Here is a 17,356-nt window from a genome sequence, read left to right as displayed (position 1 = left end):
TGTAACCTTTTTAGGATATTTTATTCTGTGAAACTTTTATTAGTTTGAAGCCTAAAGAAGATAGTTATCAGTAGACCTTCTTTTCGCTTGTGCTAGTCCTAGGTGAAGCCCAGTGCCAGGTGAAACAGCCCTACCTGAAGGGAGCAAAAGAAAATAAACCCTGAAGCTAAGCAAACCCATTAGTCACATTCTGATCCAAGAAAGCTCTAAATCCAATCTCAGAGACAGTTGAAGAAAGTCGTATTACTCCCAGAATAATTCTGAACCTATGAGAATGTAAGTGAACTTAAAACCATGCTCCAAGCCTGGCACTGTGGCTCACGCCTGTAATCCCAACACTTTGGGAGGCGGAGACGGGTGGATCATGAGGTCAAGAGATCGAGACCATCCTGGCCAACATGGCAAAACCCTGTCTCTACTAAAAATACAAAAATTAGCTGGGCATAGTGGGTGCCTGTAATCCCAGGCTGAGCCTGTAGTTCCAGCTACTCGGGAGGCTGAGACAGGAGAATCACTTGAGCCCAGGAGGCAGAGTTTGCAGTGAGCAGAGATCGTGCCGCTGCACTCCAGCCTGGCAACAGAGCGAGACTCTGTCTCAGAAAAAAAAAAAAAAAAAAACATGCTCCATGCTCGGTGGCTCTCAATTTGTTTTCTTTTCTTTTCTCTCTCTCTCTCTTTTTTTTATGCTGCACCCATTTGAGAGAAAGAGAAACCTCTAATTAAAAACATTCATTACTTTGGACATTATTAAAATGGGAGGCAACTGCTCTCTCCCTAAGCCGTGGTTCTTAAGCACTAGCTGCAGACTTGAATCACCTGAGAAGCATTTAAAACTGCTTAACCCCAGGCCCTTTAGCCTGAGGTTGGGCATCGGCCTAGAAGTTATAAAAATTATCAGGTGATTCAGATGTTCATCCAAGCTTGATAACCACTACCCAACGGCTACCCAGAGGCAGAAAGGTGTAGTGCAGTGGTCTCTCTGCACATTAGATCTTCTGGGGAATGTTTTACATCCTTCTGCCCAGAGCCCACTTTGTACTAATTAAATCAAAATATTTGCACGTGGGAGTCAGGTGGGTTTTCCTAAAGATTTCCGGTAGTCATTCCCATATACGGCAAAGTATTGGAACTGCTGGTGAAGTGACTAAGAACATTGACCATGGAAGACTCGGGTTTAAATCCAGTTTCTCCTCTGATAGATTTTTAAGTTTTCTTCACCTTGTCTGTAAAATCTGGAAAATTCTTTAGCTACCGTATAGATGTGTCATCGGGATGCAAGGTATTAATACGTATGGAGTGCTGAGAATTGTGTTTGGTATATTGTATGTATTCAGTATCAGTAAATGTTAGTCTTTTTTTTTTTTTTTTTTTGAGACAGAGTCTTGCTCTGTCTCCCAGGCTGGAGTGCAGTGGTGCGATCTCAGCTCACTGCAACCTCTGCCTCCCAGGTTCAAGTGATTCTCCTGCCTCAGCCTCCTGAGTAGCTGGGACTACAGGCACCAGCCACCACGCCTGGCTAATTTTTTGTATTTTTAGTAGAGACGGGATTTTGCCATGTTGGCCAGGCTGGTCTTGATCTCCTGACCTCAGGTGATCCGCCTGCCTCGGCCTCCCAAAGTGCTGGGATTACAGGCGTAAGCCACTGCGCCCAGCCAATATTAGTCATTATTATGTTATTTTAGAATATCTCAGGGTGGGGTATTTTGAATACCTCTCCCTCCCTCACCACCATCCTAGGCTTAGCACCATGTGAAGTTAGTAAACAGTACATGTCTGAGCCATACTGCTTAACATTCAACAGGAATTCCTTAAACGTACTTTTATAAAGTTGTGGTTTGGTAAGGGAAAAGTTCTGATTTTTGCAAAATAATGCCTGCTCATTTTAAATAATTAAGCAATACAAAAATGCAAAGAATTTTTTAAACTACCCCAAAAATCATCATCATTAACACTGACTTTTATTTTTAGGTATATTTCTATGCAGATATACAGGCAGAAAAAAGAAGGAAGGAAAACTGGATAAATATGCTTTTTACAAAATCCAGGCTGTATTGCAATGAGTTTTTATTTTCAGAGTGTTATTTTTAAGTTTTACAATGGAAAAATGTCCAACATATTGAAAAGTAAAATAATCTTATTATTCCTCATGTGCTCATTACTGAAATGCTGTTTTATTTTTATCATTTTTATTTTTAAATAGAGATGGGGGTCTCACTATGTTGCCCCAGGCTGGTCTCGAACTTCTGGCCTCAAGTGATCCTGCACCTGAACCTCCCAAAGTATTGGGATTACAGGCATGAGCCACCGCGCTTGGCCTGAAATACTGTTTTAAATAAAAATGTTAAAAGTAGTTTTGTTTGAATTCAGTGAAAAACCAAAGTGCAGTTCAAAAAATTATTGATGTATTTCCTAAATAAGGTTTTTACAGTAAGAAAATAAATTGTGAAAAACATTACAATTTGTAGTGTTTTTACAAAAAGATCTTCATGTCTCAAATTTAGACAGCATCACCTTCTACCATAAGGGATGAAGACATTGGCACTCTCACAAATGATACAACTTTCTTCCACCTTTACCAGTTTGTGTTGGGTAACTTTCTCACTCAAAGTTTATAACATTTATAGTCTGTTTAGTAACCATATCTGCACAACTTGTCTCCTGTTCATTTTATGTTGAACCAGATAAGATGCTTACCACCAATCTTTTTCCTGATATATGGCTTAATTGGCTGTATTTAAGAAATTATGACTTCTCAGAAAAAGTAATCCTAGAAATATCAAAAGGAGGCTTAATCTTTAGAAAATTACCATGTTTAGAAATAAGGCTGGGTGCAGTGGCTCACACCTATAATCCCAGCACTTTGGGAGGCTGGGGCAGGATGATTGCTTGAACCCAGGAGTTTGAGACCAGCCTGGACAACAGGGGTGAGATATGCCGTCTCTACAAAAAAATACAAAAAATTAGCCAGGCATAGTGGTGTACACCTGTAGTCCCAGCTACTCAGGAGGCTGAGGTGGGAGGACTGATTGAGCCCAGGAGTTGGAGGCTGCAGTGAGCCATCATCATACCACTGCATTCCAGCCTGGGCAACAAAGTGAGACCCTGTCTCAGAAAACAACAACAACAAAAGTGTCAGAATCTTTCTTTTAGAAATAAAGGAATAACACTGTTTAGTTCTTACCTCACATTTTTTCTTCTGATATCATAGATGCAAATGCATAGGGCAATCCCAGTGTAATTGTAAAATTTTCCAATCTTCCTGTGTTGCCAATTAATTCAAATTAAAAAACAACTGAGCAGGTGAAACACACTACTTTGCAACTTCTTTATTGAAGGAATCTGTTCCTATATAATATCACCGTTAAATTATCTGCTTTGACCAGATCATGATCTTTGTGATTTAATGTGACTACAAAGTAAAGTACATTTATTTCATTTCCCATGGAGTTTTCTTGATTGGGTGCTTTATTTTCCAAATTTAGCAACTTAACCAGCATGCATCTCAGTGTTGAATTTTCTGTATATTTTCTTGACGTAATTTATCTTGATATGTAGATTCAGTTTGTCTTTTTTGAAATATGTTAATCATAGAAAAGAATATAGTTAATACTTATATGCTCCACACCCAGCTTCGAAAATAAAATATTACAAATACTTTAAAATTCCCGAGAGTACCCATCTCTGGCAAACTCTTACCTTACGCAATAGGTAATGTCTATCTTGAAATTTGTGTTTATTATACCTGTGAATGTCACTCATTACCTATGAATGTATCTCTAAATAGTATTATTTTACAAGTTATTAAATTTTATATAAATTATATCAAAGTGTAATTATCTTTGTGCAGCTGCAGCTTGGAATGTTTTGTTTGACTCAATTTTTAAAGAAGACTTATCCAGCTGGGCGCAGTGGCCCACACCTGTAATCCCAGCACTTTGGGAGGCCGAGGCAGGTGGATCACTTGAGGTCAGGAGTTCGAGACTAACCTGGCCAACAGGGTGAAGCCTCGTCTCTACTAAAAATACAAAAATTAGCTAGGCATGGTGGGTGCCTGTAATCCCAGGCTGAGGCAGGAGAATTCCTTGAACCCAGGAGGCAGAGGTTGCAGTGAGCGATCACACCATTGCACTCTAGCCTGGGTGACAAGAGCGAAACTCCATCTCAAAAACAACAAAAAAAGATTTATCCACAATGATGCATGGAGGTGTAGTTCTTTGATTTTACTGCTGAATGATGTGCCATAGCAGTAGTGTACCACAATTTAGATTTGTTTCTTCATTTCGTGGAAGTTTTTCCCTTTATTGTTTATATTGTGCCCTATCTCCCATCACCTTGGTCACACCTCTGATTCCAGCTGCCACAGTTGTAAATACAGGTTTACAACTATTTACACAGGTGTAAACAGTTTCGTGTGTGCTTCCATTCACTTATTGCTAATAGCACCTCATCCTCTCTGGAGCCTGCTGGTCCCAGCACATACATAGCTCCAGTGTGGTGGAATTATTTTGGATAGAGAATTCTGGTAAACACTACGTCTGTATTTTAGGAGGTACCATGGAAATTAAGCCTCCATTGCTTATAGCAATGACTTTGATGGCATAATCTTGTATTAACTTTTCTTCCTTCCCTCTCTCTCATCACTTCTGCCCTCAGGAACCATCTCCCAAATAAACTACTTGCCTGCAAGTCTTTTTCTCAGGCCCTGCTTTTGGGGAAGCCAAGGGGTGTGTGTGTGTATGTGCGTGTGTGTGCACTTTCTATTTTGTAGGGTTCATCTCTGTGGCTTCTGATAAGTGAGATCAAGTTAGGAGCCCTGCCACATAAGGCTGCTCCATTCTGCTTCAGAATCTGTAGTATCTTTTCTTGGAGATCTCTTTTGAAGTTTATGGCTTTGGATTTTGTCTCTCTATTCTTATGATTGGTTGCTAGGGAAGCAGTCTACCTTCCTTCCTTCCTGTCTGCATGTTTGTTTGCTAGTCGTCATTCTTTTTGTATTTTAGGGACACCAGTTTTCCTAAGGTTGGATTATCTTTCTTCAATTCTATTTATTTTTCTGATTACATTAATCTTTGTATTCTCTGATTAGTTCTTCTATGTCAGTTTTTTTTTCAATTATGACTATACTCTTATAATAGTATTGTTATGTATGTAATGTTTGTAATGTTATGAATGTTATGTAATGTTTAAAAGTGTGTAGCATCTCCCCATACTCTTATAAAAATGGCCGTCTTAGCCATTTTTAAGTATACAGTATAATAATTCTTAATTATTAGTTTTATGGTAAAAAGTTTGATCATTAATTTTTAGACTCCTTATAAAATTCACTCGTGTTTTCGCATCTTGTCTTTTAGTTCTTGTTTATTTTATTCACATTCTCAGTAAGTTCCAAATCCTGAAGCATTTGTGAATAATGTTCTTCGTATTCATTGGGTTACATTTTTCTCCTGGGCAGAGTTCTTTGATCTGTTGTATGCTACATTTTTTCCAGCTGTCTATCTTCTGGTCTCTGCCTCCCTCCCTATTCTCTCTCCCTATTTTTGTTTATTTCAGTTTGATCACCTACTGGTGATGCCTGTTCTTTTTCCTCTTGCTCATGCTTGACAGCTCTGCCCCAGCTTTCCATTTGTTTGCACACTGTGGGATGACTTCTTCACTCCTCATGTCACATTTGTTTTTGGCTTACCTCACCTTTGTGGTTGCACAAAGGTAAACTCCTCCCCCTTTGCATTCCTCTTTTGTCTCTCTGTCTAGTATGTCATGGTGACCTGTACACATTATTCCTCAACTCTGACATGGTATATTAAATTTTTGCAAACTAGCCCTGATATTTTTCTGTCTTCCTGTAAAAACTACTCTGATTCTTACTGCTCACACAACACCATATCAAGATTTGCTTTCTGCAGTAGGAGAATGGATTGTGTTTTCATTGGAAAGGCCATCGGTGTGTTACCCTAGAATTTTTACTTTTGCTGGAAAGTGCTGGAATTCATTTCTGTCTTACTAATTGTTTCCCACAGCTTGGGCAGCATTTCCTAGTTGCAAGAGGGAAAAAATAATGGAATTTATTCAGTTTGTTTTTCTCCAGATTTGGGGTGTTAATGAGAATTGTTAATTCATCTCTGACTTCTGATACATGAGGACTGAGTTAGCCTTGCCAAACAGGGCTGTTCCATTCTCCTCCAGAAGCTATTGTATTTTTACTTGACTATCAACTTTGAAGTTTATGACTTTGAGCTCTTTCTGTCTTGTGTATTTGCTGCTGGAGAACCAACCTACCTATGTGTTTACTTACTTTCCTTCCTTTTCTTTTTGATGTTGGTTGAAGATGGGAGATTATGTGAAGAAGCTTTCATTTCATTACTTTATCCCGGAAGTCTTCTTGATTGCTTTTTTTTTTTTTTAATTGTGAAAAAATACGCATAACGTAAAATTTGCCATCTTAGCCATTTTTAAGTATACAGTTCAGTGGCATTAAGTACATTCACATTGTGCAACCATCACCACCATCTGTCTGCGGTATAGTTTTCATCTTGCACAACTAAAACTCTCTACCCATTAAACAGTAATTCCACATTCACCCCAACCCCCTTTTTCTTGTTTGTTTGTTTTAAAATTTACATTATGTAAGAATGTTTCTATACTGATATGGTTTGGCTCTGTGTCCCCACCCAAATCTCATGTTCAATTGTAATCCCCAGTGTTGGAAGTGGGGCCTGGTGAGAGGTGATTGGATCATGGGGATGGTTTCTAATGGTTTAGCACCATTCCCCTAGTGCTGCCTCGGTGATAGAATTCTCACAAGATCTGGTTGTTTAAAAGTGTGTAGCATCTCCCCATTCACTCTTTTCTTCCTGCTCCCACCGTGTAAGATGTGCCTGCTTCCCTTTTGCTTTCTGCCATGATTGAGTTTTCTGAGGCCTCCCCGTACATGCTTCCTGTACAGCCTGTGGAACCATGAGCCAAGTAAACTTCTTTTCTTCATGAATTAGCCAGCCTCAGTTATGTCTTTATAGCAGTACAAGAACAGACTAATTATACATGTATCCTCTGTGAAGCTGCTATTGAAACTACTGTCTTGTTATTTATATCTTCATATGAGTAAGATAAACTAGTCTTAGAATTACTTTCAGGAAAACTTCATTCCTGCTATTTACTGTATATATATGTTTACCCTGTATTACTAGGGGTAAAACATGCTGTGTAGATAGATTCCCTTTGTACCTTGACTGCCAAGAACGTAAGTACCTTGAGCTTAGGGTTTTCTGGTATAAATTTATACCTCCATTTCATTTTATGTGCTTAAGCCCCACTCAGAGCGTTTTGGTAGCAAATGAAATATAGTAAGATAATACATGAGGCTGGGCATGGTGGCGCAATTCCTTGGAGTCCCAGCTACTTAGGAAGCTGAGGTGGGAGGACCGCTTGAGACCAGGAGGTCGAGGCTGCAGTGAGGTATGATTGTGAGCCACTGCACTCCAGCCTAGGTAACAGAGTGAGACCTTGTCTCTGGGGGAAAAAAAAAAGAAGAAGAAGAAATTATTAAGTACCTTTTAGTTTAGCCAAAAGAATTCTCCAAATGAGAATTGCATATTGTTCATTTAAATGTCAGCATTTTATTGCTACCCAAGTTCACAACCTATTTGTCAGCTGAAATGCTTCAAAATTGACCTAATCACTAAGTTTTTTTCAGCTGAATTGTTATATTTAAGATAGACAGAAAATCTTAGTGATTATGGTTAAGTTTGGGAGATGTGTCCAAAATAAATTTTTTTAAAGGAGAAGGAACTATTTATTACATGTTTATTATATGACATATTTTTCTTAGTCATCACAAGAGCCCTAGTTTATTGTTTAACAGATTTATTATCCCCATATTTCAGCTGTGAAAACTATAGCTCATTCATGTAAAATTACTTTCTCAAGGTCTCTTAACTAATAAAAGTAGAACTGGAATTTGGATCCTTTTTTTTTTTTTCTGAGAAATTACGATAGAACCTTTATTACTGATGTTTCTATTCTAGAAACATTTCGTACTATAAACATGAACTGTTTGAGCCTTTATCCTATAAATGCTTTGGAAATATTTACCTACTTCTGTAAATACGTCCCAAAGAAATGACTTTTTAGTAAGGAATACAGTAATTTACTTCCTAAAGTCTAGAAAATAAAAAATTTTGTACCCTGAGAGGAAACTTTAAAAAATCAATCTGTACCAAGCCAAAGTGGAAATGTACAAGCCTCTTAAAGAAAGTGATGTCTCCAGGTCTGCTAGTTTGGGCAAGTTTTTACAGTTAATACGTTTGTGAAATTCAACAAATAACTTCTGTTGACCACAGGAGAGTATATGTTATTATTAATCAAGAGACAGTGGTTTTAATTTTATTGCTCTCCTGAACAGTCACAAACACCCTTGAAGATGATTTCTTCTTAAACTCTTCTTACATTCTTACTTTTTCTGTTTCCCCCATCATTCCCTTCTCTTTTTCCCAACTCTACAGCCATGAGTATTGGAGAAGTGGGGGAAAAGTTGAAGACAGTTGTAAATTTATACTGGCTATGCTGTTATTTCACTATTTTGTTTTTATGCATTTCTGAATGAAAGGATATACATATATGTATTAGTCTGTTCTCACACTGCTAATAAAGACATGCCTGACACTGGGTAATTTATAAAGGAAAGAGATTTAATTGACTCACAGTTCAACATGGCTGGGGAGGCCTCAGGAAACTTATAATCATTGCAGAAGGGGAAGCAGACACATTCTTCACATGGCAGCAGCAAGGAGAACTGTCGAGCAAAGGGTAGGGGAAAGCCTCTTTTAAAACCATCAGATCTTGTGAGAACTAACTCACTGTCACGAGAACAGAATGGGGGAAACCACCCCATGATTCAATTATCTCCACCTGGTCCCTCCCATGACACGTGGGGATTATGGGAGCTATAATTCAAGATCAGATTTTGGGAGGAAATACAACCAAACCATATCAATATGGCATAGGGGTTGAGTATAGGTTCCGGTTTTAGATAGCCTGTGTTCACATCCTAGCTTTTCTTTCCACTTAGGCAAGTTAAGTAAATTCCCTGTACTTCAGTTTGATCATTTATAAATGAGGTTTGAAATAGTAGGAAAGTCTGGGATTGTTGCAAGGAAAAATTAAGGCACTTAAGACATGCCTGTCAGGAATAATTCAGGACTGGTGCGGTGGCTCGCTCTTGTAATCCCAGCACTTTGGGGGGCGGAGGTGGGAGATTTGCTTGAGGCCAGAAGTTAGAGGCCAGCTTGGTCAACATAGCAAGACTGTCTCTATAGGCATGGTGGTTTACGCCTGTAATCTCAACACTTTGGGAGGCTGAGGCGGGTGGATCATCTGAGGTCAGGAGTTTGAGACCAGCCTGGCCAAAATGTCAAAGCCCCGTCTCTACTAAAAACAGAAAAAATTAGCTGGGCTTGGTGGTGTGCGTCTGTAATCCCAGCTACTTGGGCGGCTGAGACAGGAGAATCGCTTGAACCCGGGAGACGGAGGCCGCAAGTGAGCCGAGATCACGTCACCGTACTCCAGCCTGGGTGACAGAGCGAGACTCTATCTCAAAAAAAATAAATCATTCAGTACATGGGAATGTCTCTTCCACCTAACTTTAAGTGTCCAATTAGGGTAATAGTTCACAACTTTGGCTATGTATTAACAGTCACACAAGGAGCTTTTAGAAAACACAAATCTAGCAAGGCAGAGTTCCTCACACCTATAATCCCAGTACTTTGGGGAGTTGTTATGGAAGGATCACATGAGGCCAGGAATTCAAGACCGGCCTGGGCAACATAGCGAGACTCTGTCTGTGCTACAAAATATATGTATATAACACATCCACCTCTACTATTCTAATGATTAAGCCTTTGATAGGGACGGGGATCAGATTTTCCCTATTATTTACTTGTTTATTTGTAAATGCCATGAGGTTTTTTTGGTCTGTTTTGTTCACCACTGTATCCCCAATACCTGGAATAATGCCTGGCACATTAAGTAGCCACTCAATTTTTTTTAATGAAAAAAGTAAGTGAATTATCTGTGGGTTCTCAGTGGTTTATCTCCTCTCGTGCCATACTTTTTTTTTTTTTTTTAATTTACGAAGGTAAAATTCATTCTTTTTGCTGAACAGTTCTGTTAATTTATGGTCAAATCCTCCCCTTTCGGTTTTCCAGAGGGTCAAATAATTGAATCATACACTATATACCTTTTTGAATCTGGCTTCCTTCACTTGGAATGCATTTGGAGCTCATTCGTGTTAAGTGTATTAATAGTTTATTCTTACAAGTGGTATTCCATTGAATGGAACAAATACGTCAACAATCTTGCACTGTTTTGTTCTTTTTGATTTTTAGCTTTCCAGAGTCTTGAATCTTCCACCAGAAAACTTGATCACATCAATATCTGCAGTTCCAATTTCCCAAAAAGAGTTAAGTATAATATACTTTTAACAATCTAAAATGTTGCTGACTTTGTTGATATACCAAAAAAGCAAAAAAGAATTGTTACTTTTCAATTTGTGGAATAGTCCTTGAAATTAACTGTAAGATATGATTCATTATATTCAGCCTATTACTCCTATTGACTTAATAAAATTAAAATCTGTATTTTAAATACTCCGATATGGCAGATTATATATTCTTATAGTCATTATTTTAGTTATGCTAGTAACTATAATTGTGGCAAAGTCTTTGGGAATGAGGTTCAAATTCAATTCTGTAACAATAAATAAAATAACTAAAATTGTGGTTAGAATCTCAGGGTTTTTGAAGGGATATTAAAGATTGTACAACCATCTGGTGCTTGAATACTGTTGTACCATATTTATCTACTAGGTTTTTAATGTTGTTTTTGTTTATTGAGTTTCCTTTTGAGTACTCCCAGTGATAGAAAACTGTTGGTTAGGACTAGACACAACCAATAGTTGCTTTCTCAGTTACAGAGAGGTATCTCTTTGTGAGTTTGGTCATCCTAAATGATTCTTGTTTACGATTTGGGTAGAAAACTTCAATACTTGGATAGATTATTGTCTGTCAATTAATAATGACAAGAAATTAGCTACATAGTAATCATTTAAGTCCTAAGCTTTGAAAAGAAGTAAAGATATAATTACCAGTACCATTCTGTCCTTGTATTTTATTCACTTAACTTTGTCAGGATTTTGAGTAGAATGAATATTCTTCTCAGAATAGAACAAAGAAGTAAGTGGAAAAGAAAGAGAAAGGCTACATTTGGCCTTCTAGTAAAAGCACCTTTAAAATGGCCCACTGCAGCTTTTTATATTGACTTTCTGTAAGAGAGGCAAGAGGATCTCATGATTATATGTAAATAGATGTAACCTTCCAAACTAGCTATTTTGTAAAATCTATAAATGACATTCTGCATAATAAGGGAAATGTTACTGGTTTGTTGTTTGTTTTGAGACCAGGTCTCATTCTGTCGCCCAAGCTGGAGGGCAGTGGTGTGATCTCGGCTCACTGCTGCCTCAAACTTTTGTGCTCAAGTGATCCTCCCACCTCAGCCTCCAGAGTAGCTTGGACTACAGGCTCACGCCACTATGCCTGGCTGACGTTTTTGTATTTGTTGTAGAGATGGGGTTTAGTCATGTTGCCCAGGGTGGTCTTGAATTCCTGAGCTCAGGCAATCCACCTGCCTTGGTCTCCCAAAGTACTGGGATTACAAGTATGAACCACCACACCCAGCCTGTTTGTTTCCATTTTCATTTAATGTGTCAAAGGCCTTTAATAAGCTGAACCATCTTGGCCCGTCTTTTGAATAGGATTTCCTTTGCCTGCTTCCACTTTAAGAATCTGAGGTATTGACTTTATAGAAAATAAATATTGGGGCCGGGCGCGGTGGCTCACGCCTGTAATCCCAGCACTTTGGGAGGCCGAGGCAGGTGGATCATGAGGTCAGGAGATTGAGACCATCCTGGCTAACATGGTGAAACCCCATCTCTACTAGAAATACAAAAAATTAGCCAGGCGTGGTGGCATGCGCCTGTAATCCCAGCTACTCGGGAGGCTGAGGCAGGAGAACCGCTTGAACCGGGGAGGCGGAGGTTAGAGTGAGCCCAGATCTCGCCACTGCACTCCAGCCTGAGTGACAGAGCGAGACTCCGTCTCAAAAAAAGTAAATAAATAAATATTGGGGAGGGCCTCAAGATTTTTCTGGCCTACAAATCTGAAATTCTTCATATTAGGTTTACTTAAAACAAAGGGAACCTCTAGTGCTTTGCCATAATAAATTCAGGTTTCCTTTACAGTATGTAACTAAGCCTAACCGTTCTATATTTCTAACTTTATTCCAGAATGCTTGTAAGTGCCAGGAGAATTAAGAAATAGTATTTTTGTTAACATGGTTTAATTAATATAATGAATTAATTTACTCTGATCTAATTCTCTCTATTTTATTTTCTTTCTACTATCTGATGGTAGTAAACAGAATTAACAACTTTATTATAAGCCAATGGCTATCAAGTCTGTGGATTTCACACTAACGAATATCACAACTCCTCAGAAGTAATGGGAAAATAACTATTGCTTTTTAAACTTTTTTAAGTATAAAGAATGAATGTACAGGGACTAGTTTAATGAACCCTATGTGTGCCCATCACCCACCATCATCTGCATGGGACCAGTTTTTTTTTGTTGTTTGTTTTTTTGAGACGGAGTCTTGGCTCTGTCACCCAGGCTGGAGTGCAGTGGCACAATCTCGGCTTACTGCAACCTCCGCCTCCTGGGTTCAAGCCATTCTCCTGCCTCAGCTTCCCCAGTAGCTGGGATTACAGGCACATACCACCATGCCCAGCTAATTTTTGTATTTTTAGTAGGGACGGAGTTTCACCATGTTGGCCAGGCTGATCTCAAACTCCTGACCTTGGGAGGCCAAGGCAGGAGGATCACTTGAGCTCAGGAGTTCAAGACCGGCTTGGGCAACATGCACCCGCCTCAGCCTCTCAAAGTGCTGGGATTACAGGCTTGAGCCACCATGCCCGGCCCGGTTTTGTTTCTTTTATACCCCGTCTATTCTCCTTGTCCACATTTTTTTTTTTTTTTTTTTTGGAGACAGGATCTAGCTCTGTTGGTTGCTGAGGCTGGAGTGCAGTGGCAGAATCACGGCTTACTGCAGCCTTAAGCTCCCAGGCTCAAGCTATCCTCCCATCTCAGCCTGCCAATTAGCTGGGACCAGAAGCGTAGGCCACCATACTTGGCTAAGTTTTTAAATTTTCTGTAGAGATGGTGTCTCCCTGCGTTGCCCAGGCTAGTCTTGAACTCCTCGGTTCAAGCAATTCTCCTACCTCAGCCTCCCACACTAGAATTATAGGCGTGAGCCACTGTGTTGGGCTCTCCTCATCCACAGTTGTTTATTTTGATACCTACTGCTTTTCATACTTAGATGTTTTGTCTTTTTAAAGGTTTTATTTTTAAATGTGTTTTTCTACTATAAAAGCAAAACAGATAATCTTCTTAAGGAAATTCAGTAAAATACAGAAGAATAAGAAAAGATAAAAGCCCCCAATAGTCTACTACAGTAAGACAACTGATTTTAACAAGTTGATGTATTTTTTACTTTTTTCTTTGAATTTTTTTTAGTGTTTAAAAAGACATAGCTATAAGACTACATAGAAAAACATAAGATATTTGAATCCTTTTCCTGACATAATTCTTTTTTTAAAGTGAATATCACTTTTAGCAATATTGTAACATTCCCTTGTTGCTAGACATTTAGATTGTTTTCATTTTTTAATATAAATTTTTTTTCTTAGAGATTGGGTCTTGCTGTGTTGCCCAAGCTGGTCTTGAACTCCTGAGCTCAAGCAATCCTCCTGCCTTGACCTCCCAAAGTGCTGGAATTACAGGCATGGGCCACTGTACCTGGCCAAAGTGTAATACATAGTAGGCTGCTGGATGATGTATTAAGGCTCAGGAAAATTCTTAATGGTCATTGTGGACTAGGTTTTTAAATGTGATGTTAACCAGAAGTCACACAGGAATTTTTAGTTATTTCCCTGAGTTTCGTAAGTGTTAATGAAGGAAATAATTTGTGCCTTCTCAAAAATAAGTCTTTTCATTCCAGTGACAGATGGGCTGGATAAATAATGTTTCCGCCCTCTTACTCTGCCCATCGAGTCTCATTCTCTAGTTCCATATTAAACACCAGAAGATAAATTAGTGTGAGTAGTTATATAGATGCTTATATGTTGATTAAAAAAAAATTTTTTTTGCACCTTGAACTATTTCAAACCTACAGAAAAATTCATAGAGAATGATGTAATGAGTACTCTCATGGTCACTTTCTAAGTTGTCACGTCCTTTTTCCAAATTTGCTTCAAGTCTTATTTTGTAGGGAAAGGGAGAGCTTTTGATTTTTATTAAGCATTACAGATAATGTTAAAGTCACTGATATATATTTGTTTGACTTCATTCCCTACCCCTCTTCCCTAGAAAGAACTGATCTCATGATGCAAATGATTTGTTTTCATTAATCATGCTTTGTGTTTGTTTCTTTGTTTTTGTATTGTTTTTTCACCTACCCAATGAAAAGGATAAATGGCATTGCCCGTCTCTTTAATGAACTACTGAGTGTTAAGAGTAATATTCTTCTTTTTCTCATGTTGAAACTCAAATTACAACATTTAAAAAATATGTCATTTGGAGGTCAGTGGAGAGGTTTGAATTAGAAGCACACATTTGGAGTAGTAGAGGAAGCATTGTAGAAGAGGTAAAGAGACCTGGGCTTTTTTCTCAATCTGTTTTTATTTGCAGTAGGATTTTAAAGGAGACATTTAGCTTGCCAGACATCAGTTTTCATGTCTATAAAATAAGGTGGCTGCTCTACCTGTTTCACAGAGATACCACTTAAAGCTACAATTGGGTAATGGAAGAGGAAGAATTTTTTGAGACTGGGTCTTGCTCTGTCACCCAGGCTGGAGTGCAGTGGCATGATCTCAGCTCACTGCAACCTCTGCCTCCTGGGTTCAAACAATTGTCATGCCTCAGCCTCCCGAGTAGCTGGGCTTACAGGTGGACACCACAACGACTGGCTAATTTTTGTATTTTTAGTAGAGATGGGGTTTCTCCATGTTGGCCAGGCTGGTCTCAAACTCCTAACTTTAAGTGATCCACTTGCCTCGGCCAACACCAAAGTGCTGGGATCTGCGCCCAGTCAGAAAAGGAAGAATTTTATAAGATGATAAGAAAAACATTCTAAATAAATACTAGGTTATTTCTCATTTTCTTGCTTTTAATTTTGTTTTTTATTTATTTTATTTTATTTTATTTACTTTTTTGAGACAGAGTTTCACTCTTGTCACCCAGGCTGGAGTGCAGTGGTGCAATCTTGACTCACTGCAATCTCCACCTCCAGGATTCAAGTGATTCCCCTGCCTCAGTCTCCCAAGCAGCTGGGATTGCAGGTACACACCACCATGCCTGGCTAATTTGTGTGTGTGTGTGTAGTTTTAGTAGAGATGGGGTTTTACCATGTGGCCAGGCTGGTCTAGAACTCCTGACCTCAGGTGATGCACCTGCCTTGGCCTCCCAAAGTGCTGGGATTACAGGCATGAGCCACCGCTCTCGGCCCCCTTGTTTTTAATTTTGAAAGTACACATAACACCTTCTTCTGGTAAAGGTATGTCTCAATGGAGAACTCATAGTGATTAATCTTTGTTACACAACTAATGCTTTTAAGGTAACAGTTCTATCTCGTTTCAATGCCTGTCTTTAGAGAAGTAGCTGATTTTCAGCTTTCTGTGGATTCTTTACTGGAAAAAGACAACGACCATTCAAGACCAGATATTCAAGTTCAAGCCAAGAGACTAGCAGAGAAGGTACGTTAGCACTATTATCTCTTTTTGACATTGTAATAGACTTGTTATTAAAAAAAAAAATACTTTGCAGGCTATCTCAGCCATAATAGTGAATTTAATAGTGTTTCTTTGTTCGAGGCATCTTGTGTAATATAATTTAAATTCATTTTAGCCATGTACTATAAGGTTATAATGATTTTTCAAATTAGTTATAAAGCATTCCTCTTGAGCTGACATTGTTCAATTTTTTGATTAACCACTTACAGGAAGACCGAAGTGTTAATTAAATTTAAAGATTGAAGCTGGATGGACTTTTGAATTTAGGAGAACAAGCTTGATAAATTAGAGCAGTGAGTTGCAATTTTTAAAATGAGTTTCTGAAAAGATGAACATTGAAATATGAGAAGAAATGATTAGATGTAAATAGAATCATGATTACAGAGAAGAGGTGGTTAGATGATTTAATAAGCCTCTTTCATTTCTAAGTTCTCTGATGGGTTTGATATCTAAAAGAGGAATTGAAAGGATTGTAAGGAATTACTAAACATAAATTGTTAGTGTAATTCCTTCAGAAATGGGAGATATGTTGGACAAGGTTATTAACATATGTCACAGAGTCAGTGTCTGGGAACTCAAAAGAATTGGAACAATGAAAGTCACTATCATAGAAAAAGATGCTTATTTAAAGGATGACTATGATAAAGGAGCATTGGTAGCTTAGTAAATATTTATTTGATCAGAAAATCACTCCCAGATATTGACCAGGAATAGAATTATTCAAAATACAATATTTAGTTCCTTTTCCCCATTTCTTGTAAGTTCTTAAAGACTAGTTGCTCTTTAATGACAGCAGATATCTCTTCAAGTCCTATAGGTTTTTCATGAGATGGGTTCAAACATCTAATAGGTTAAAAAGTGAAGGCATATGCATAGAAGACAAACTATCTAAATTACATCTTATCTGTTGGTGCAGGTGCTTTAGCGTAGACCCTGACAGAATGTCATGTTCTGTGGCTCTCATGAAAGCTAGGTGAGATTAAAAGTGTTCATCATATGTCAGAGTAGGTAGAATATGGGTAGAGTGATTTTTCTTACTTGTTAAAAGGTGAATTTGAGGGGAGGGAAAGAGAATGAGGAAGAGAGAGACTGAATACAGAATAGCATGTTAGTTGGGAAAAAAAGAAAATGTGTTTACTTAAATAGAAGTATGGAACTAAAGAGATTGCCTGAGAACTAGGACCCGATATTGGGACCATGAAAGATGACTTACTTGTGTCTTTGTAAGCCAAAAATAGCATTAGAATTACATATCTCATTAGGCCTATTATATAACATACCTACTTTGTGTGATTTGTTCTTTTCAGCTAAGATGTGATACAGTGGTGAGTGAAATCAGTACTGGTCAAAGGACTGTAAATTTCAAAATAAACAGAGAGCTCTTAACAAAGGTAAGAATAAGTTAATATCCAGCCATTGTGCTTTCATTCTCTGCTTCAGCCACAGTGGTCTTCCTCCAGTTTA

At 38.3% G+C, this 17,356-nt stretch overlaps 1 protein-coding gene across 3 annotated transcripts in view; it reads left to right on the top strand.

Annotated features, from left to right (window-relative positions):
* Positions 1–17,356, top strand: part of RARS2 (arginyl-tRNA synthetase 2, mitochondrial) — a 78,311-nt gene that overhangs the window by 9,646 nt on the left and 51,309 nt on the right. For 2 of the 3 annotated variants that reach the window (XM_058435387.1, XM_032154926.2), the window contains exons 2-4: positions 10,380–10,453; positions 15,754–15,856; positions 17,200–17,283. In XM_058435387.1, the coding sequence (XP_058291370.1) occupies positions 10,380–10,453; positions 15,754–15,856; positions 17,200–17,283 (261 nt within the window). Of the gene's footprint in view, positions 1–10,379; positions 10,454–15,753; positions 15,857–17,199; positions 17,284–17,356 lie in introns of those variants that run through there. The other variant, XM_032154964.2, reaches the window with a different exon arrangement.

Source organism: Hylobates moloch, unplaced genomic scaffold, assembly GCF_009828535.3.
Source record: "Hylobates moloch isolate HMO894 unplaced genomic scaffold, HMol_V3 SCAFFOLD_2, whole genome shotgun sequence".
In the NCBI taxonomy this organism is placed as follows: Eukaryota; Metazoa; Chordata; class Mammalia; order Primates; family Hylobatidae; genus Hylobates; species Hylobates moloch.
Note: the sequence above shows the minus strand (reverse complement) of the source record. Positions and strands in the feature narration are given on the sequence as shown.